The 23680-nt window shown below is 46.1% G+C and overlaps 1 protein-coding gene across 1 annotated transcript; it reads right to left on the reverse strand.

Moving 5' to 3' along the window:
* Window positions 1-2231: 2231 nt before the first annotated feature.
* LOC142796326 (uncharacterized) lies at window positions 2232-23621 on the reverse strand. The gene is made up of 4 exons (XM_075886665.1): window positions 23438-23621; window positions 15738-15876; window positions 12083-12326; window positions 2232-2573 (listed from the first exon to the last, which is right to left on the reverse strand). The coding sequence occupies exons 1-4, from the start codon at window positions 23604-23606 to the stop codon at window positions 2394-2396; spliced, it is 732 nt and encodes a 243-aa protein (XP_075742780.1). The 5' UTR covers window positions 23607-23621; the 3' UTR covers window positions 2232-2393.
* Between the last annotated feature and the right edge of the window lie 59 nt (window positions 23622-23680).

Consider the following 23680-nt stretch of genomic DNA (forward strand, 5'->3'; position numbering starts at 1 on the left):
ATGGCGGCAGCAGCTGCATTACCAATGTAGGCAAAATGTTTGAGGTCGGATACTTAGATTTCAGTGCATGTTAAAGATCCCCAGGCACTCGAAGTTTCTCGATCCCTCAATCATATTGTGGTTTTGGTACGTCAAACCCCAGATATTGTTAATTTTCGAAACTAGTCGCACTTAACAGTTACATGCTACTTCAATAGAATCAGCCAGATTTGACTCATTTTACCTTACCTTTTACAGGCATCCGGGCACGTTGTCTTTATTCTAACGAAAGCTCGAGGAAAAAAAGTGCAGGAGCGCCACAGTGACACATACCACAAATATCCATTGTTATTACCTTGTCCTCTTGCATGCAAAAAAAAGTGCCCCTTGGAAGACAACATCACGCCGACTCTCTTTTTCATCATAAAATATATTTTACCATTCATCATAGTACATTCCTACTGGCCTATTAGAGACATCTCATTCTGCATTGCCACAAGGGGTACGCAAAATCACAGTCATCGCTATGAAGCCTTCACGTTAATCTGCCCATTATATGAATTCAGCGTAGGGTGCCCAGCTCACTCGCACCAGCATTTGGAAGCCAATAACTCAAAAAACGTCTTACCAGTTGCATATTATAGCTGGTTGGGTGTGCTTACAGCCACGATGTTTTCATAATCAACGTCATAGTTTCGATTACGTCCACTACAAAGCTAGGGCATCCCCATGTTTCGAGCTATTTCATAATCTCAATATATAAGTTACTATTTGTAATTGGTCAGCTTGATAAATATTGTTGAAATCACTGACCTGCTCGTTAAAAACTAGTAGGCTGCCTTAAATAACTTCGGAATCAGGCATTCATTTCCTGCTAAAAGTTGTGTAGTCATTGTTTGCCTGACGTTGTTGTTCGTTGTCTTCTCAGAGAAAAAACAAAAACCTGCGTCCCTCGTGAAGCATGAAATGGACGCACGCTCACGCGCCACTCTTCGATTGCTCCTAATCGATCTTTGACAGATACACAGCTCAATTGGATTTTTGCCGCGCCGTGCAGCGGTACCCTTCGTGACATAAACTGTCGGATTGTGCTGACGCAGCCATACTCGCTCATGCAAAACTTCGCACAGCTTTATTTTTCGACAGGCTCCTAAACGAGAGGGTCACGCCAACTCGTAGACGCAAATGCGCCGTAGCGGTTTCCATGCTTAAGAATCACGACACTCCTCCCCCCTCCCTTACAAAAACACACACACACACACAACACACACACACACACACCAGGATGACACACACACACACACACACACACACACACACACACACACACACACACACACACACACACACATACATACATACACCTCACGATGACCAACGGTGCCACGCTTATCAAAGCGCGAGCGGTCAGCTTTCACGCTTAGACCACCGAAATGTGTGAAGCCCTCTAAGAAATGGTGAAAAACTAACCACAGCCATGTATCCATGACAGTTTGCTAGGAAGCGCCATAGTAGTAGTGTCGGTCAATTCTCTGGGCTTTTGTTTCTTTTTTAAAGCACTATCAGGCAAACTTCAGCACAAAATAAATGCTTAATTCCGAGATTAAATGAGGTGCCTACAACTTTAAAGTAATATTTAGCGCTCGAAGCAATGAATATGAAAGTATTTAATTCAAGCTATTCAATATTTGTTGGTGAAACGCATACTGGTTCTCGGTACACACAGCTACGGCTTATGTACAGTTGGTAAGATTTTTCCAGAGCTATTCGCTTCTTCGTATCTTCCCTATATCTCATTAAGTATTGATCCGAGGGGCAGTACCTGCACTAAGGCTTCGTTAGAGCTATAACATAGCATCTCATTATAACTTGCAACATAAAATATGTTGGTTCAGTAAAAGTCAATCCAGAACAAACTCAAAAGAGGAGGCTGGAGCGGAGCTTGTCCAGTCTTCTTAGACCTGGTTCTTATGCTGCTTATTTGTCTTTAGCACTTAAATATCACCAGCTACGTACAGGTCCTGCTAAGGAATACGTTTAGTCTTTTGCGTAAAGACAAATGTCACACGTGTCGTCATACTAAAAGCTCATACCTAAAAATATGTTCACTATGTTTTGTTTTGTTTTTCTACCTAAAATATGTTCACTGTGTGTTTTTTCTTTCTCCTCTGATTATTGTTCTTCTCCAAATACCCTCCACTTCTGAATGACGGCTTCATCTAGCTATCTTGCACATTTAGACAACCATAAGCTTCAAGTCAACATAACATCATTTGCAGGCATCTGTCGCCAAGCATAAAAATATTGAAAGGCTACAGCGCAACCTTTGAGGTCGTCAAAGCACGATGGCGACCAAATCGTTCAATACCACAGGTGTATGGGTGGGTGTTGCTCTTCAGTCAGCAGAAACATCGTCACCAACGGTCCTTGTTGTTTGAATTCGGCTCGACTTGCACGTACAGCTCGTAAGGGCAGTGCAGCGTGTACTGGTACTCATGGGATCCCTTCGGTCGGTGCGCTCCCTTGCCGGCAGTTGATGCGAATGCTGTCCCGGTGGGAACTTGAGCCTCGACAACGTACGTTGTATGGGGTGCCTGCCAATGCGTGTAAGAGCTCTGTCACATGGTTTTCTCGTTCAAGTAACTGTGCCCTGAAGCCTGATTTCATAGTGGTTCACAGCTAAGAAGCAGATATATATTCAAAGCATCTGAAACACATAATTTAGCTGCGACATAGAATGCACACAAAGCAAGCAAACAGTGTTCGGATTCAAGACTAATCGTAAGTAACAACTATAGTCTAGAAGACCGTCTTTTTTAAAACGTACTTCAAAGCATCGGTGAATTTTTTTAAAAAGGAGGACACAGAAACGACAGTTACTTTTCTGTTATACAAGGAGATGGCATCCCATGAGCCTGTACATCGAAATGAACACTCAGCGACGTGTTATATGCGCACGAGCCAGAGTAACTCATACAAAAGTGTGCTCTCCTTCCATTACAGCCTATGTCACTCGGGATCAGGCGTTCTAAAACGTGAGAGTCTGTTGTTTTTAATACAGAACAATCTTTTTACTGTATCCGCTATTACAAAAACTATCGCTCTTTAAAAACTACCGCGTTATTTAGCAGGAATTATGTCCACCTCGGTAGAACAATGACTGGCCCGAAGGTAGCACGTTCCATACCGGCCGTGGCAGTCACATATTGATTTAGGCAAAGTGTTGGAAGCCCATGCACTTGGATTTTGGTGCATTCACATTAACGAACACCAGATGGTCGAAATTCCCGGATTCTTTCACTGAGGCGTCGCTCATAACCATGTCATCGTTTGGGACGCCACACGCGAAATAACGTCTTCTCGAACGACACCTAATGCTTCTCTATAGCTCAGAAAGTATCTGTTGTTAGCAGAGTCATTGAAAATGTTTTCGAGCATTCTTCATTGTGGGCCTCTAAAAACAACGCTTCCTTTATTTCTTTCAAAGCCAGTACAAACGCGCGCTTCTCAAGGGGAGCCGTCAGTCCGCCTTATAGTTCAGAGAGTGGTCGTGATGCGACGCTACATGAGGAGCAGCACAGCTTGCGTCAAACGTGCTTCTGAGCGCTTTCGCCGAAGATCCATAGCCCCGTTTCCCTCTTAAATATCATACGTCTGTCAGATTCGTGCCTTTGTGCTCCTTCTTTTTGAGCTTGAAGCAACGCCGCCACCGCACCACAGCGCATGCAGTAGCGTTGCAGTGACGCTTCCTCATTGGCTGCCCGCATAGCGCCACGAACGGCGGCATGCTATCTAAAGACACCGTATTTCTTATAGGGCCAGCCTGACCGCCTAAATTGTAAACACGAGGAATGCAACGCGCCGCCCCATGGATATGTACACAAGTGAACAAAAATTACTTCTTACGATTTTTGTTGTGAGGAACTGGGCACTGAATGGGGGGGGGGGGGTTTCACCCATGACCCTCCATCATCTTAAAGCACATTCGAAAGCCAGGCAATGGACGAGAGCATACATATATATATATATATATATATATATATATATAAAGAAGCGTTTTTTATAATATATGTGTAAACGGGACTATCGTAACCAATAAGTGGCGTTGCAATATCTGAGGAAGGAATCTGAATCTTGTCTCTGCTTCTTAACATAGATCTCAAAAAGACGTCTGGTATGGATAGCGTACCTAACGGGTTCCTTGTGAGGTATGCTGAATGGTGCTCGAAGTTTTTGTGCATCATTTTTCAGAAGTCACTGTCACAGCGCGCTTCCAGATGACTGGAAAGTCGGAAAAATTATCCCTATACCCGAATCGCCTAACACTTCTCTCGTCTCCGCCTATAGACGGATTTCTCTGCTTTTCTCATGCGCGAAGGTATTAGAACATATTATATTCAAGCATCTCTCAGTTTTTCTCAAGGAAAATACTTTATTCAATGACCAACAACATTTTCGAAAAGAATTATCAACTGTCACACAGCTGTTGGAAACCGCTCATGACATTGGAGCTATTCTACATAAGCAAGGCCAGATTGACATAATTTTCCTAGACTTCGAAAAAGCATTTGATCGCGTGTCGCATCCAAAACTTCTCGCGAAACTTAAACCACCTATACTAAAAGACCGTACATTAACTTTATGGATTGAGGCCTACCTTTCTTATCGAAATCAAATAGTTTCTATTGATAACGTCCAGTCTGATTCAGGACCGGTGAAATCGAGAATTCCTCAGGGCTCAGTGCTTGGGCCACTTCTTTTTTTTAATTTTTATAGATGACATTGCCAGTGATATCTCGGTTTCTATTAAGTTATTTGAAGATGATTGCATTCTTTATCAGCAAATACGTGGTGCAGACGACCAGGTTCTTTTAAACGCAGCGTTAACGAAAATATCTTCTTCGTGTGCAGTGTGGCAAATCAAGATTAATGAAAAGAAAACGGTAGCTATTACCGTTACGCGCAAGCGGCTTCCTTTAAAACACTCATACTCCATCAATGGTCAAAAACTATCGTTTGTTAAAACTTATAAATATTTGGGGGTTGTATTAAGTGCAGATTTTGAGTGGAATGAGCATGTTGCCTACATTGAAAAGAAAGCTTAACAGAAACTAGCATTACTAAGACGTTCTTTGCGTGAATCTACCCCCAAATTAAAATTAATTGCGTATAAAACTTTTATCCGTCCGATCCTCGAGTACTCATCGGCGGTTTGGGACCCTCATAGCCAAGTAAATATTAAAACACTTGAAATAGTTCAAGGAAAAGCGATCCGATTTGTATATAATCGCTACAGTGCTCTTACGTCACCGAGTGAACTGTTAAAGAAAGCTGACTTGGATACCTTGCAGGCAAGACGGCAACACGATTGATTGAAGTACATGTTTCTACTTTACCACGACAAGCTACGCATAGACAAGCACACGTACATAAAAACGGCTCACCGCCGATCAACTCATTCCGAGCATCTAAAAAAACTGAAGGAACATTCCTGTCAAACAAAAGCCTTTAAACTCATTTTTTCCGCGCACTCTCACTAATTGTAATGCTCTTTCTACCGATCTGGTGAACTGCGAAATCGTTCAGTCGTTCATAGAAAAACTTAAACACCAGCAACCCACTTGACTTTGATCTTTCTTTGCGCTTCGCCCTCTAATATTCCACCGCGCATCCTGAACAGGCTTCCATTTATGTTCCACTTTCTATCACTTTTTCATATCAATGCGTTGTATTTTTGAAATTGTGCTGATTTTTGAACCGTTATATGGTGTTTGTTTCTTAGTTCCGTATGAGCAGATGTTTGTCATAGTTTTCTTGTACGTGTACGCGTAAACCACTACAATTGTGTAAGTACTGGCGTTTTACTTTGATGCACTAGTTCTCTATGGTGTAGCTCTACGTAACGTGGTTCCTTTCCTGGTGTATCTTCATATTTGTTTCCTTTCTTTTTATCACCCACCCTGCCTAAGGCCTCATGTGTGAGGCTGGCAGTACTTCTGAAATAATATATATATATATATATATATATATATATATATATATATATATATATATATATATATATATATATATATATATATATATATATATATATATATATATATATAGTCTAGTAGATCCTCCGTGAGCGGTCACAACGTGGTTTATTTCGACGTTTCGGCCTAGAGTCTGGCCTTCATCAGGAATTTTTATTCCTGATGAAGGCCAGACTCTAGGCCGAAACGTCGAAATCAACCACGTTGTGACCGCTCACGGAGGATCTACTAGACTATATGCAACGCTACGGCCACTCAACCACCATGCCTGCCTATATATATATATATATATATATATATATATATATATATATATATATATATATATTGTCACGCAGTTTATTCACGTACAGACCTACTGGAAGGCCGAGGAACGCCAGAAGAGCGAGGAACGCCAACAGGCCGAAAATGCAAAACAAACGCAAGCTCGGGTCGCGCGTGCACCAACGCTGTGGCTTGCCGTTTCATGCTGCTTCTTCGTCGTTCGCATAGTTCCCTACATTGGCCCCCGGTGAATAGCGTAGCCAACCTGGCGACTTAAGGCGTAGTCACTATAGCGGGGTCGTAATACGGCTTCAGGCGACTCACATGCACAATTTCTCGGCCACGACGGCGTAAGTCATGAGACTGTGTCAATGGCTCAATCTCATAATTGACGGGTGACGTACGGGCGAGAATGCGGTAAGGCCCGTGGTATCGTGCCAGTAATTTCGACGAAAGGCCAGGAGTGCTCGGTGGAACCCAGAGCAAAACGAGAGCACCAGTCGTGAAAGTAGAGAGATGTCGGCCGGTGTCAAGCCGTAGCTTCTGGTGGCCTTGGTCCTCGGTTGTCAGAGAACGGGCCAATCGTCTGCAATCTTCTGCGTACCTGGCAACATCAGAAATTGCAGTGTACTCAGAGGAGTCGGGCGTGTATGGGAGGATAGTGTCTAGCGTGCACGATGGTTCGCGTCCGTACAACAGAAAGAAAGGGGTGAATCCTGTTGTCGCGTGCGTAGCGGTGTTATACGCATACGTGACGAATGGCAGGACAGTGTCCCAATTAGTCTGGTCTGAAGCTGTGTACATCGTCAACATATCACCAAGAGTGCGATTAAATCGTTCTGTGAGGCCATTCGTCTGCGGGTGATATGCTGTCGTCAGGCGATGAACCATGTTGCACTGGGCGAGCAACGCTTGAATGGCGTCAGACAAGAAAACACGCCCCCGGTCGCTCAAAAGTTCGCGGGGAGCACCATGGCGAAGAACAAAGTTGCGCAAGATGAAAAACGCAACTTCCCTCGCGGTTGCTGCGGGTAGTGCTGCTGTCTCCGCGTAACGCGTGAGGTGGTCCACGCCGACAATTATCCACCTATTTCCAGAAGACGACGTGGGAAGTGGTCCGTATAAGTCGATACCAACGCGGTCAAACGGACGCGCTGGACAAGGCAGAGGCTGAAGTGTACCGGCAGGGCGTTGAGGTGGGACTTTACGTCGCTGGCATGCAGTACAAGCACGTACGTACTTGCGGACAAATGTGTACATGCCGCGCCAGTAGTACCGCTGACGTAGACGGTTGTACGTTTTGAGAGCGCCAGCGTGAGCGCTTTGCGGGTCGTTGTGGAAAGCAGTACAGATTTCCGAGCGCATGTGGTTGGGTATCACTAACAGCCACTTCATACCTTCAGACGTGTAATTCCGCCGATAGAGTAGGTCATCTCGAATAGCGAAATGTGTGGCTTGACGGCGGATAGTTCTTGACACTAAATTAGCTAACGGATCAGTCAAAAAGGTGAGGAGTTGGGAAATCCACACATCTTTGCGTTGTTCCGATGCCATGTCTGTGAAGTCGATTGGTGTTATGACAGCTGAAGAAGGTGACGAGGAGGCTGGGTCAGCCGGTAGCGGCGAGCGGGATAGCGCATCAGCGTCGGAGTGCTTGCGGCCGGATCGGTATACAACACGAATGTCGTATTCCTGTAGGCGAAGCGCCCAACGACCAAGGCGCCCCGACGGGTCTTTGAGCGATGATAGCCAGCATAGAGCGTGGTGGTCCGTAACGACTTCGAAAGGGCGGCCATAAAGGTATGGGCGGAACTTCGTCAAAGCCCAGACAATTGCGAGGCACTCTTTCTCCGTGACGGAATAATTACACTCGGCTTTCTTGAGGGTTCGACTCGCGTAAGCGACCACGTATTCTTGGTGCCCTGGTTTTCGTTGAGCCAATACAGCACCAAGACCGACACCACTGGCGTCGGTGTGGACCTCCGTAGGCGCATCAGGGTCAAAATGTCGTAGAATTGGAGGTGATAATAATAACCGCCGAAGCGCGTTGAAGGATTCGTCGCACTCTTTTGACCAAGCAGACATGCCTTAGGAAGTTGTCAACAGGTTGGTAAGAGGCGCGATAATGGAAGAGAAGTTGCGCACAAATCGACGAAAGTATGAGCACAGGCCGATAAAACTTCGAAGCGTCTTGATGGAATTGGGCTTCGGATAGTCGGCCACGGCGCGGAGTTTCGCCGGATCCGGGAGAACACCCTCTTTGCAGACGACGTGACCCAGTATGGTGAGCTGACGTGCGGCAAAATGGCACTTCTTGATGTTAAGTTGAAGGCCAGCAGAGGTGAGACACGTGAGAATAGCACGAAGACGAACAAGGTGAGTGGAAAAGTCGCGAGAAAAAACGACGATATCGTCTAGGTAGCAAAGGCACGTGTTCCACTTGTAGCCGCGAAGGATGGTGTCCATCATCCGTTCGAAGGTAGCTGGGGCGTTGCAGAGTCCAAACGGCATGACGTTAAACTCATACAGCTCATCAGGTGTTACAAATGCAGTCTTCGATCGGTCAGGATCAGCCATTGGAACTTGCCAATATCCTGAGCGTAAATCTAAGGAGGAGAAATATTCTGCCCCTTGCAAGCAATCGAGAGCGTCGTCGATGCGTGGCAACGGGTACACATCCTTCCGAGTTATCTTATTGAGCCGGCGGTAGTCGACACAGAATCGGATAGACCCATCCTTTTTGCGCACAAGTACAACAGGGGACGACCAAGGGTTCTGCGATGGCTGGATGACACCACGCTTGAGCATATCGTCCACTTGTTCGTTGATAATACGGCGCTCTTCCGCTGAAACTCGATATGGTCGTTGGCGTAAGGGAGCATGAGTACCGGTGTCAATGTGGTGCGTGATGTTCGCTGTGCGACCCAAAGATGGTTGAGAGCAATCGAAGGCAGAACGGAACTCTCGAAGAAGGGAGAAGAGTTCCCTTCTTTGTGTCGGTGATAGCTCAGCGGCAACAGAGGGCTGGAATGAGTCTGGCGTGGGCAGTGTGGCCACAGGTGGCGTCATAGCATTGAGCTGGAGGTGAGGTGCGCGTTCGGCGAACTATAGAGGGCGCAAGAGGTCAACGTCTTGTATGTTACCCAAACATTCTCCGCGAAGTAAGGTAACTGGCGACGATAGCGAGTTCGCGACGAGCATGGCGGTAGCACCGGATTCCACGGTGAGTACGGCAAAGGGCAGGTGTAGGCTACGGTGGCGGGTAAATACGTCAGACGTAGTGAACAAAACAGTTCCGGCTGGAGCGGCCGTACAGGTCAGGGCTACAAGGGCGGATGTTCTCGGTGCTATTTCCGTGTCTGCAACAACGACAAGTTTGTAAGGTTCAGGAAGAGAATCCACAAAACAAGAGGTTGGCAGCGGTGTAAGGGCAACTTCTGCACGTGAGCAATCTATGATGGCCCGATGACGCGAAAGAAAGTCCCATCCAAGAATGACTTCGTGGGAGCAGGATGCCAGCACAAAAAATTCAATGGCATAAAGTTCACCTTGGATAATGACACGTGCAGTGCACACAGCTGTAGGTTCTATGCACTGCGAGTTGGCCATGTGGAGCATCAGGCCCGAAAGAGGCGTCGTCACCTTTTTCAACTTGCGGCATAAGGGCTCACAGATTATGGAAACGGCGGCCCCTGTGTCGATAAGCGCTTGTGCGGTGGTCCCCTCAACATTGACGTCAATAACGTTTTGCGGCGAGAAAGATGGAGGCCTTAAGCAGTTCGAATTGTATGCAGCTGTTGCCTCCGGAGCTGCAGCGATCAGTTTCCCTCTTCCGTAGCAGGTCGGCGACGCATAGGTGACAGGGAGCGTCGTCGTGGCGATGGTGACCGTTGGTTTGCGTAGGGTCGAGGACCGTCAGTGGTGTACCTTGATGGCGTCCTAGACGACGACGCCATTGGCCGGCCCACGGCGTCGACTGGAGGGGGATCTCGGCGACAGTGGCGGGCGACGTGTCCAGCGATACCACAGGCGAAACAGATGGGCCTATTATCTGGCGTCCTCCAAGCGTCTGAGCGACGGTAAAATGGAGCTGGAGATCTCGCGTAGGGATATGGCGCCGCAATTGGGGTTGTAGGCACGACATAGGGTGGCGTGGCAGGTTGAGCATACTGCATACGCTGTTGCGTAGGACAAGCAGCGACGGCGGCGTACATGAGAGGTGTAGTGACTGGTGGTGGCTGATGCACCGGCGAAAGGGCTTCAGCGACTTGGGTCCGAATGACGTGTTGGAGGTCCGGTGCCAAAGCTTGCGTGGGCTCATGCGTCAGTGGCAGCAGTGACAGCTGGCGCGCTACCTCTTCGCGGACGAAGTCCTTGATTGTCGACAGCAGCGGCTGCTGGTCGGTAGGATGGGCAGCTAGGTGCAAGCTTGCGAGCGTGTCTGGCGTCGTGATGGCTTGACGAGCAATTGCGCGCTGCCTACGCAATTCATCGAAGCTTTGACAGAGGGAAACGAGGACAGCAATGGTGGGGGGATTTCTCACGAGCAACATCTGAAAGGCGCCGTCGTCAATGCCTTTCAATATGTGCCTGATTTTTTCTTCCTCAGGCATGGTAGAGTTGATGCGGTTGCATAGATGCAACACATCTTCAATGTAGCCCGTGTAGGTCTCGCCTGGTTGCTGTGCACGGTGACGTAAACGGTGCTCGGCTTGAAGCTTGCGTGCCGCAGGTCGTCCAAAGACGTCCGTAATAGCCGTCTTGAATGCAGACCACGTAGTAATGTCAGCTGCGTGGTTATTAAACCACAGCTGCGCGGTGTCCGCAAGGTAGAATGTGACGTAGCCAAGCTTACTTGGGTCGTCCCATTTGTTGCTTGCGCCGACTTTGTCGTACCTCGCCAACCAATCTTCGACGTCCGACTCAGTGGAGCCCGTGAAGATAGGAGGGTCTCGTTGAGGATACACGGCACCGCAAGTGACATGGACGGTCGAAGGTTCCATCTGGAGAGGCGTCTCGGTGGCCATGTTCGTGTCACGTAGAGGGGGAAGCTTACGGGAGCGAAGTTCCAGGTTTGTACGGGAGTCCACACACCTCCACCAGATGTCACGCAGTTTATTCACGTACACACCTACTGGAAGGCCGAGGAACGCCAGAAGAGCGAGGAACGCCAACAGGCCGAAAATACAAAACAAACGCAAGCTCGGGTCGCGCGTGCACCAACGCTGTGGCTTGCCGTTTCATGCTGCTTCTTCGTCGTTCGCATAGTTCCCTACAATATATATATATATATATATATATATATATATATATATATATATATATATATATATATATATATATATATATATATATATATATATATATATATATATATATATATATATATATATATATATATGTATATATATGTATATATATATATATATATATATGTGTGTGTGTGTGTGTGTGTGTGTGTGTGTGTGTGTGTGTGTGTGTGTGTGTGTGTGTGTGTGTGTGTGTGTGTGTGCGTGCGTGTGTGTGTGTGTGTGTGTGTGTGTGTGTGTGTGTGTGTGTGTGTGTGTGTGTGTGTGTGTGTGTGTGTAACAAACACAGTGACATGACGGAAATGCATGGCACTGTTTGTTGGGCTTCATGGGTTCCGAATTACAGTGTTCCATTCATTAATTCAAAAATTATAATGCACTCTCTAATCATGGTACGATTTGAGCGATTAGTATTCAAGTCATGCGCACACCCTAACACATAAATGAGACACTCTTTCTGTAACAACTACTGCGACAACTGCTACTCGTTCTAACCTGTGGTAATGGGTGCGCGTCATGCACAGCCGGTGGTCCGGCAACCCAGCCATGTGCTGCTGGCGCTGGTTGTGGCGGCGGCGGTACCCAGCCAGAGTAGTCACCGGGGAAGCCCCAGTGGGCTACCGGTGGTGGTACGCTGTGTGGCACCGCGTGAGGAGGAGGCACCCACTGCGGCGGGGGCAAGTACGCTGGACCGACCGCATGATGATGCGGCTGCGGCTGTGGCCTCAGACCAAACTTCCTGCAAAGGGGCACGTGGAAATCTAGAAGCTTGTCGGAGGAAACAAGGCTTACAATGCTAATTTTCTTTAGGAATTTGATTATTTCAATGGCGCATCAAAACATGGTTTTTTGTTAAAATGGCCTGTTGTGTAGATTGTTCTTTTTTTACACGCGCAAATGCTCCACGTATCCTTAAAAAAGGGCTATCACGTGAATGACTTTGCTGCACATGCGTAGTTACTCTGTCGAAGCGGACTAACCAGTGTATATATTCGTGACTTTCCTTTAATTAAATATATATTCGTGACTTTTCTTTAGTTGAGAGTCCGCGCTGGTGCTAACCTATACTTCGTCTGCGTCCTTCTTGTGCTGTGAGTTATCGAAAATGAACTATCACTAACTATTGCAGGTTTCTCTTCATGCACATAGTCAAAAACATCCAAGTTTTTTCGTGTCTAAACTAGTAGAGCAGTCAGAAGGACACGGATGAAAGAAGTGAAGACAGGACAAAAAATTACAATTGGACAGGGAGGTATTTTATTACGACACATTTTTTACCAAGATATTTATCTTAAGATCACCCAGAGTAGACACAACAGCGAATCACTCGCGTTATACGTGGTTTTCTCGTGCCAAACTTACAAGCCGAACTAGTCTCTGCAGGTTTTTGTCTAAGAACAAAGCACATGGTATGAATGCATGGCACGATATCTTTCGTAGCATCATGGAAGCCACCAAAAACATTTATGGAACGTCAATGATCATAACAAAAGTCAGCAAAGCGTCAGCAAGTCAGTCAGCAAGTCATCTTTTTCGTACGTTGTCTATCACCTGAGCTAATTAAACAGTCTGTTGGGAGTGAGCACATCGTCCTACCTTCACTTTCTTAGTGCGCTACGAGTTCTACCTTGTATCACCCCAAACAAACAGAGTCTTCCATCCCTTCATGTTTTTTTTTTTTGGAGGCTCGACTACATGGATAAATAGTCAGGTAAATATTTTGACATATTATACTTATCTTTCAGTTTTGATCTCTTTTCCTTTATTGGGATCATTGTCTGCCTCGTGTAGTGGAGAAATCTAGAGCCCCTACTTCAAGTTTAACCATTGTAAGATCTAGCGGAAAATACCGCCAGTTCTGCAGCTTCGCTGGCTATACTCTGTTGAATTGACCAGGAGCATCTGAGTAGCTAATCAGTCGTAAATGAAGCTTTGCAGACAAATGAGGTATGTCTTAAGGAATTAAGAGCTACTTTGTTGCTCTAATAGACCACTGCACACAAAGAAAAATAAATAAAGATTACAAATCGCCTATACACATCACGATCAAGCACTCTAACTTTAGTAGAAGTTACTGCCAAAAGATATGGTGCATTGAGCTTCTGACTGTGAGTCTTTCTACGCAAAACGCAAGTTCTTGTTGTTGTTGTTTTTTTTTCGAAGGATTGAATCACACGAAGCTCCAGCTTTTCCTTCAGGAAAAAGATCTCAACGCTTTTATTCTTCAGTGTACCCGTCGTAATCAGCATGCTCAGATTATTTGCGCTTATTGCTCACGTTATGTCCCTAATGAAGATACTTGTACGAATCACTAAATGACGCTTCATTACTCATACAACCTCTGTTATCGCCATCGCAATATCTGTTCCTTTTGTCTCTAGAATTCTAGGATCTAGGATCAGCGTTATACATTAATCAAAGGCTAGGAGTGCGAAAGGTTGCACGTAATTTTGCAGCTCATGCTGTTTTCACGCACACATTCTCAAGAGCTGCCGTGGAACGTCAGTAAATGAAACCAGTCAAGATGAATTAGTTTCTACATAAAACACGTTACACGTTAGTGATCAATACGAAGTTATATCACAGAAATTAGCCCTGTATCGGCATGTTACGCTGCAAATGTCGTCGAAAGACGATAGTCTTGCGTCTAGAGAGAGTGAACCAAGTGTTTATTTGATGTTCTGTGCAAGAAAATTGGGGGGTGGTATTCTGTAGGCGCTGCGTCGGAGTGCCTCGAGCGTGCAGTGGAGGCGAACGAGCACATCAAGTCACGTCACACGTGAGACATGAGCGCTATCTGGCAACAATCTTGGAAAACGAAGCGCGTGGCGTGCACGCCCGTCTCGGAGGCGATAAGGTGTAAAACGCAAGGCGACGGGAAGGTGCCACCACCATGTCGTGATTGTGGTGGAGTAATATGTTCGTGATTGCGTGTCCGAGTGAGTTTACTTGAAGCAAATTTTCGTGAGTGCGAGTCGGAGTCAGTTCAGCTCAGGAATACTTTGGTGAGTCCGAGTGAGTCTCAAAACGCAAAATGTGTTGCTTGAGTGAGTTTGAGTGGTACACTTTCTTTTGCCAATCTACGGACGTATCAAGATATCTTCAGCATTACGAGCAGCCTTACCTGGATTTGCGTTTATAATCCCGTCTACTCACAGGCATTCCAGAGCAGTGTCGTTCATAAACCACTTGAATATTTATTGACCAAAGGCGTGAATTTCTAAAATGTGTGCCTTGACCTTCCCTCTCACCAATGTTCTTCCGAAAAGTCTCAATACAAATATGTTATGCTGTCATCTTTTCCAAGAAAAATGTCGCTACTGGTTAGCAAGTATTCAGAACTCGTTTTCTAATATGCTATCCCAGATGTCGCTTAAAGAGCACCTATTACGTGAAATATTGATGTTAAGGAGCAATGACACCATGGTCGAAGAGGCTAATTATAGGCTAACGGACTCATGTCGAGCCGTAAGTCTGAGTCTGAGTGAGTCCGAGTGAGTAATATTTTGGTGAGTTTGAGTCCAAGTGAGTCCGGTTGAAGAAACTTTTCGGGAGTGTGAGACTCAGTCCGGCTCAAGAAACTTTTCGTGAGTCTGAGCTCGCGTATGTACAGAGCAGAAATATATTTCACGAGTGAGTCTGAGTGCGCTCCAGAAGTTCTGCCGACCTTATGCTGGTGAGTCAGTTTTACTTTTCTTGTCAACTGCGCATGTTTTATCGTTGCAAAGACGCTTATTCTGCTTAAGTCAGGCATGTGAGCGCATTGACAGAAAATTAACTGGAGCAACTTCACTCAGACTCACCAAAATTTTTGACTGAGTCAAAAAACGCCTTTTTGTCATTACACCCCTACTGTGGTTCGAAGCAGAGGCAATACTCTTCATTGTCTCACCGCCAATAAACGAATTCTCTTGTTTATGCAGCACTGAACAAGGGAAGCTCATTTTACTGAACGAACGTACGCTTGAGTACATTACATCGTGATTTTCGTTTATTTTATCATGAGACCGCCATTCGTCATAATTATAATTCTTATTCTATTGCAGGATGTGTAGAGGTCAATCTGAATTGGTCGTTCACAAGCCTTGACAAAAAAACTGGCATGACGTGAGAAGCGCACAGCCGCTCCAACGCGTCGCGCCGATCTCACCCTTTGCTGGCCTTCAAGAGCTTGATCTTCTTCTTCAGGAAGAAAGCGTCCGCACCAGGTGCCAGGCATAGCGGAGACAAGATGGCGACAAATACGAAAGCTTGAAGCATCCGTCGCTTCCAGTGTGACCTGCTCCGCCCTGCGTTCACAAACAAGGAAACATTGCTTGAAATAAACAGGTACCAACAATTTTTATTACCTTCTTCGAAACATATTTTCGTTTCCGTTTTACTAACATGTGGTGGTGCAAGCTGATGCACCACCACACAGGTTACTCAGGTACCTAGAAACATTACAGCCAATTAGGCATGAAAAGTGCAGTCCTAATTCCACCTTGGCTGTTCATGAGGACATGGTTACATTTTTCCAGCATGACGCGCAGGTATACATGAAACGATAACACTCACAGAATAGGTGCGCATTGGCTCCTTGTTGCTCATCATGAACCCTGGACACCGGACTGCCCGTTCTTCCTCAACTTTAGAGCGCACACTCTCAGCGTCCATTCAAGCAGTTGTTCTCATCGTAAGTTGCACGAACGATCACTTGCCGAAAGGAAGCTAAAAGAGAGTGAACGGCCGCACAGATGAAAATTAATGCCTGTGACAGCGAAGAGAGCGAGAGTAAGAAGCCGAAAAATGAAAGAAGGACAACAGAGGAGGAGAGTAGCGACCGTGAAAGCGCGGGGTCCGTTCAGTGGTGGTGGCTAAGAGGCGGCTCTCAAGTCGCGTACTGTCATCCGTTTGTCGCCTTCATTGAATGTATGGTGCGAGTACGACCGCCGATGTCACAGTTACAAGCAAAGCGCTGCATGTCTCTGCAGCTATAGTGATGTGAAAGGCCCCAGCGCATCGATGCAGTTCTCTTAGTCATCACACAAAATACATCCGGTTCTTTCTGAACAATGAGCTGGGCAAAGGGTTGATGTGAGAAGTCTGCCACTACTACGAAAGCAGCTGCCCAAGTAGAGGTTCAGCGACGCTGCCATCAGAATTAAAAGGCTCACAAAACTGAAGCAATGGCTATGTGGAGCCGCCTAGAAGAACCTGCCCATTCAGCCGCTGAACAGGATATCACCGCCACCAATACGTACAAGGAAGCTTCTCTCGAACTATATGTCTTGTATATCTCAAAATCAAAAGATCTAAGCAGCCACACTGACATTTACAATTATAAAGCATCATAATGTTCAGCGAGATTGCTTCCCCCAAACGTTTCCCGCAGTAGCACTCACCTACTACTGAAGAGAACGTCCTTAAACGCCCCTCTTTTTTATACGTCTAGACTATGTGCACTGTAGAGCCTCCGAAACTACTCTATTATAAGGATGCCGGCAATCACGGCCTCTACGACAATAACGAGAGTGTCGTAGAAGAAACCAGCCAACGTAAAGCATCCAACTGTGGATAGCGGCTTCTTTTCTCAGCTCGAAAAGATACAGATGAGCATCCCACTACGTCCATACGCGGTGAGCATACTTAGACACACATGTATGACAACGGAATAATTGAAGGCAAACGTGCACGCTGACTGCGGCAGCTGTAAAGTGTAATTCAGCAATGGAGTGTAACGTTGAAGACCCCACCACCTCACGATAATCGCAACGTCAAAACCACTTCTCCCACTTCAAACCCACTTCTATCACTTCCCTTCATTATCATCAAGAGTTGAGGTCACCTTGCAGCCACTAAGCAGTTTCCGCTTTGTGAGGTGAAGAAAAGTAACGCTATACAGCGAATTGTGGAACCAAAAGTGGAAGAAAATATGGATGACACATTTTCCTTCGAAGTCAGCCTTAACCAAACAGTGCAAACTTGAGCACTCCGCTGTTTCCCCAGGATGGACGTCATCTGGGGAAATTCCGCACGGAATCCTCGAACAGCACAGCTGCCTGCTGTAAAGGTGTCATCAATCATATTCAAAATTCAGCGTGTAACCCACGATTGCCACAGCCACCCGATATCGAAGTACCCAGCTACACCTGAAATTTCTGTAAAAAGCCTGAACTTTGAGCCTGGAGCACAATCTGATGTTTTACTTGACGGCACTCTATCTGAATCCTGACACACGAATTTTGTGCTCGTCCTAAGACATGTGCTGCGTGGTTACGTTCGAATGAGCCCTATTTTGTGCCTTGTTTGCGCGCTTTTTTCTGTGTATATGAGACGCAATCTGCTTATCAAGCATGCAAGGCGTCAGACACCGTGATTGCTGCTGTTCTGAACTGACGGCTTCCAAATCTCGAGGAGGAATAGCGTATACTGAGAAATACCACAAGGCATAGTCAACAAATGAAACCAACTCCCTTTGTCAGCCAAACAAGAAGGTGCAGCTAACAGAGTCAGCTCTGCCACACTTGTATGATCGAAGGCCCAAACACGACCCCATGCAACGCAATCAGAGCCATTCTTCACTGATCAAATGCATGTTATTAAATGCAAAGCTTTTGTTTGCGTGCTGCAGGCATGCTAAACTTCTATCCACGTACGTATCTATCTATCTATATATCCGTCTATCTAACCACCTACGTCTGATGGCTGTCGTGATCCCCCCCCCCCCTTCGCCTTAAGTTGGGGTGAACCAAAATTGGTACGGGAGGGTAAAATGATTTGGCGAATAAGGCTTGTTGCTGTCATGACATTAATATTGTCGCGCACATCGTCAAAGACTCTGCGCCAGGCAGTGCCACATGTATGCGGGTATGTGCCACTTCATATCCAGGAACGGCGAGAACACATATGGGAAATTTTAACGTGTGAGCGTTAAGAAAAAGTTGAGATCGCTAGCGTTGACCCGACGAATGCAAAGAATAAAGGTCCCAGCAGGAAGTGAACTCCAGTATTCTGCGTGGCAATCAAGTATTCTACCACGGAGCCACGGCAGGTCCCAAAACTACCATTCAAGTAGACCCTAATGTTCGTGAAACGTCAATTGCCGTTGCATGGCTAGCTGTCCAGTCTTATAAGCCATACATATGTATTTCTATGATACAGCCGTCCCATCGGGTTTACGTCAGGTTTAGTTATGTGCCAGTGGCTGAAGTTTGTTTGTGTAAACGTATTCAGGGCTACCATCCACCCCGCCGCGGTGGTCTAGTGGCTAAGGTTCTCGGCTGCCGACCCGCAGGTCGCGGGATCGAATCCCGGCTGCGACGGCTGCATTTTTGATGGAGGCAAAAATGCTCTAGGCCCGTACGCTAAGATTTGGGTGCACGTTAAAGAACTTGATTGAAGTTTCTGGAGCCGTCGGCACCCACGTCTCTCATAATTATATGGTGGTGTTGTGCCATTAAACCCCACATATCAATCAATCAACCAATCAATCTATCAATCAACGCTACGCAGGATGGCCCGAGATTAGTGAAACTCGGGATCTTTGCCAGCTCTGGCATCCAACCCTTTAGAATGAGCCAACAGTGTGAAAAAGTCAAATACACTCTTCATCGCTCTGCGTTTCATTTATTTCGATGGTACCCGGCATCGCGGCAAGCATGGTCGCGAAAGTTGGGCGGTATTTTCAAACAAGAGGAAGCTTATTTCATTTTTTGTCGTCTCTCTGAGAGCAAAAGTTCACCCATGACACAAAAGTGTCAGGAACCTTTCCTGGTGATACTTTTCAAAGGCACAGGCTGTTTGCTCGTAAATTCATTTTTCATATTTTCATGCCTGTACTAATTTGGCTTTAGAATAATCAATAGAGTATCATAGAATACTACCTAGAGTAGAATGTGGCGCTAATGTCTACGCGGACTCCTTCAGCGGCGCTTGTACCCCCACGGTTATTATGGCAAGTACAGGCTTCGTATTCGCTTCGGGTGGATCATACGTTCTTGAGGTTCGCAACGCTTCTTTTCCGAGTGCAAAACAAAGTGATATGAACTTGTGAATAATTGAAACCTACTTCATGTTTTTGTATGCAAACGTTATTGCAAAAAGGTTTTGTGACGAGGCGGAAAAAGTGAAACCTGGGCAAATTTACCCTTCAGTGTATGCATTGCTCTGCCATTGCGTTCCAGATTTGGCATCAAGATGTAATGAAATATTTTTACAATGCTTGAAAACAAACATACTTGTTTCTTTAAAGTACAAATTATCTGTTTATGAAAATAACAGTACCGTATTAAGTGAGAAACACTTAACGTTTAGTCTTCTACGATGATGGTGCGTCTGTCTAAGTGGTCTGCCAGCAACGCACCTCTGGTTCTGTTGTGAAGTCAAGCCAGCGAAGCGTGACGGTGCATCTACTTGGCTTCGTCACCGTTTTGCAGTCTATTTGAAACGAGTTTAGGCAAGACGCGCTCGAGAAAAAACACGAAATTGATGCAATATCCTGCACTGGCATGAAACGCTTCATTTATGCGCAGCGAGGAGCGGATGACGCTTCGTTCAAACTGTTAAATACGACTCGTAAAGCTCCAATGTTACAGCAAACTTAGGCCCTGGTGCTCTTCAGCGTCTTTGAACAACAAAGGCGCTGCTTCAGTGCTTTTTACCGCACCCCAATACACGCACTGCGCGAAGAACGAAACTGAAACTACAAAAAAGTCTGTAGACAGTTCGCTAGCGAACTATCCCATCCGAAGTCTGCACTTCTCATAATTCTCATAGAGGTACACGATCGCAGCACCAGATTCCTCTCTAGATATTATTGTAAAAACTCTGTGAAATATTCAGCATGGTGGCCTCTGAGATTATTTCCGGCCAAGCCCCTAAATCCGAGGTCACGTGTCACGGTCGGCTTGCACATTCTAGCGTGCTGCTCGGCCGGTACGCGCCATCTTCGTCAATTTCTTTGACTGCTAGCACCCGAGCACGTTTGGCTGATTAATTATCTATTTGGCTGGATGGTATACTTGGCTAATTAGGCCAAGACATGCTATGAGCAAGCTAATTTAGTCATGTCGTGGTAAAACCGAGGTAATTACACCGCATCCTAATATTGTCATGCTAATGAAGCCATATAAACCTGGGACCATGCTAACTAAAGAATGCTAGTTGGCGTGCCAGCTAAACCATGTTAATGGACGTGACGGTAATTATGAGCACACTAAGTAAAACGTGCATGTCAATTACACATTAGTAATCTGGTGACAATTGGCACCGTGCTAATTAAAATTACGTAAAATATATTCGCACTGATTATGACCGTCTTATCTGCCCCTGAGATAAATATTGCCGTTTTATTTGAAAACTTATCAAGGCAAGACTATTCAGTGTTATGTCTTTTAAGCCCTAGCTAATTAGTATAATCAAAACTAAGGGGCAGAGCTGATGCGGTCTTCACTTCGAAGCAGACCAAGCAGATGAGTAGACGACCAACTTAAAAAGCAGGAAGAAGCTAGGTTATCACAAGCTCCTCTATGGCTCCAGCCTTGCAAAAGTAGTGCAAGATGCCCAAATTATTTTTCCGCAAACAAGTTGCTGCTTAGCAATCACCGCATCAATCCCTTGACAGTGACACTGGCACTATGAGAGTCACGAGTTGAAGCGGGGCCTTCTCAGAATAAGCAAGTTCGTTTCCGAGTTCACGCATCTATCAGTTTTATTTACATCGGGTGAGATCGGGTCCGCCCACCATGTTTGCTCTTACCGAAGAGCAGTGCTCACGCCGAAACGCCAGTGAGCGGCACGATTCATCTATCATCTTTATCGCGCAGTTTATGTACACATGCACGCAAAAGTAAAAGGCATATCATCACGTGGTTCGTATTTCTCGCATTCAATCTCACCGCGTTCACGATGTATCCACCGACAACCGCGTTGTCAACATGATGTGTGCGCCCCTGGTGACACCTGACCTTATATAAATATGCAATATTTGATAAAAGCGACACGGCAACCACTTGAGTAATGCCCCTGCACCACTGCTGCCATCGAGAGTAGAAATCTTACGCTAAAACCCACATATTAATCAATCAATCAATCAATTAGATAGCAAACATGTTATAAGTGATGATTACGCTTTTCTATTTATTCCCTCAGTCCGGCCGCACACAGGGCAGTAAGCATCACAGTAGAAAGGCAGGTAGAAAGTAAGCTGCTACACCGCACATCCCAAAAACCCTCATTCCCATATCCAACCTCTATACGTTCCTTTCCAGTATCCCCAACCAAACTCGCTTGTATGTCTCGACACGTGGAAGCACGTAATGCGAGGCTGCTGACAAGTGAAGATGAAGTAATAGAAAGCACGAAAACGAAGCCACCAGCAGCACATAAAAGTGCCTGGCAGGAGACTCAGTCACACAACCTAAGTTATTGCCGTCTTGTAGGAACGCCGTTATGCCCTAATGGCCAAAAAGTAACATGGTTAGAGGGTCTCACAGTTTCAAAAGCAAACGCGCCCTCCACTTCCCCCAGTGGTGGATGCAGGACCCACACTACTTGCAACTGCAACTACGCGTTCATAAAGGTGGCGTTGACGCGCCTAAAAGGTCACCTACCGATTTGACGGCGGGATTGAGCGTAGTTCGTCCTAAATCAAGGCTTGTTTAACTACAACGCAACAACCTAACAACCTCCTGGTGTAGCTGTAAACCATCTGTTCGTCCTAGAAACGAGATATAAAGCCTGTGCTGTGAATGCCTCTCCAATGGAAACTCACCGTTATAAAGTATAAAGCCTGTGCTATGAATGCTTCTTTAAAAAGGACTCAGCGTCGAAAAGCAAACATGCATTATTGGTGCTTTGGACAGACGTCCCAGCGCAGTACAACAAGCACTCCCGACGAGCTTGTTGTATGGTGACGAGATGACCAATTTTTATGCCAAGCGAACGTCATCATCGTGTACGCAAACTGGAACAAGCCTTTTCGACGAAGCATAATGTTCCCGATATGCCTGCAGGGAAAGCTGGTGGTTGCCGCTAACACTAAAGGAGACATGCACCTATCACCCCGCAACGAGTGCGGTGCTTCGAAGCCTGCAGTGGCTGGCATGGTAATTGCGCTATACTTTCCAAACCCGACAGCGAGACAGTGAGAGAACTGTTTTGTGAAATAAACTGGGTTATACCGATTTACGATGAAAACGTTTCCACTTGCGTAATGATTTATTGCCTATGGTGTAGGATATCTGTTTTCAATGTGCCGGTAATTCCTGTTAGCTTTTTTTAAATAATTTTTGACTTGAGAGACAATCATAGCATAGGCGTTATATCTCGTTTCGTTGTCGCCATGATTGGTTTTCTGACGTAGAGTCGCATCAGAAGGTTTTTCGGTTGTAGCGTTATACTTCTTCAAGAAGCTTTGCATACTACCTCTCCACGAGGACTGGTGACTCAAGCTTAAGATACCGATGGTGGACTCAAAACAGTTTTGGAGCGCCGTCAGCAACCCTATATATAGCAGCAACCCTATATAGCAGCAACAACCAAGATTCCGAACGCAGACTTCTGGCTCCTACATTTGGGAGGAAAGTCGCGGAATTCCACGCCAGCAAGAATTGCAGTTGGAAAGCGAAAAGCTTTAACATAGGTTACTGGTGGGAAGTGGGGATCAGTGCTGATGAATTACTCATCTCACTGTAACGTCCTGCATGCAAACAACTGCGATACAAAAATTACGAAACAATACTGTCGGGCCACAACGTTACCTTTTTTCTCCTAAAAGTAACGTTCGCAATGGGAACTAACAACAGCCTAAAATCGATACATGATGCACAATCAGCGTTCACTGTACCGGCTGCGAATAACAGTGCGTACCTCTTGAGGGGGCATCCAAGAGCAGCAGCGTAGGCCTCCGTGGCCGGGATGGCTGCAGGCGTTCTTTCTCTATCCGCACAACCATGATGTAAAACGGTGCGACAGTTTGCGCAGACCTTTTGAAGCCTCGCTCTTCGAGCTGGGTGGGGTGGTGCGTCACCCTGTGCATCGGGCGTCGCCACCGATGACACGGTTTCCCAAGGGGTCAACCGCATAGCCGTGCAAGCGGCCAACAGATCGGGG

The sequence above is a fragment of the Rhipicephalus microplus genome, chromosome 2 (assembly GCF_043290135.1).
Source record: "Rhipicephalus microplus isolate Deutch F79 chromosome 2, USDA_Rmic, whole genome shotgun sequence".
NCBI lineage: Eukaryota > Metazoa > Arthropoda > Arachnida > Ixodida > Ixodidae > Rhipicephalus > Rhipicephalus microplus.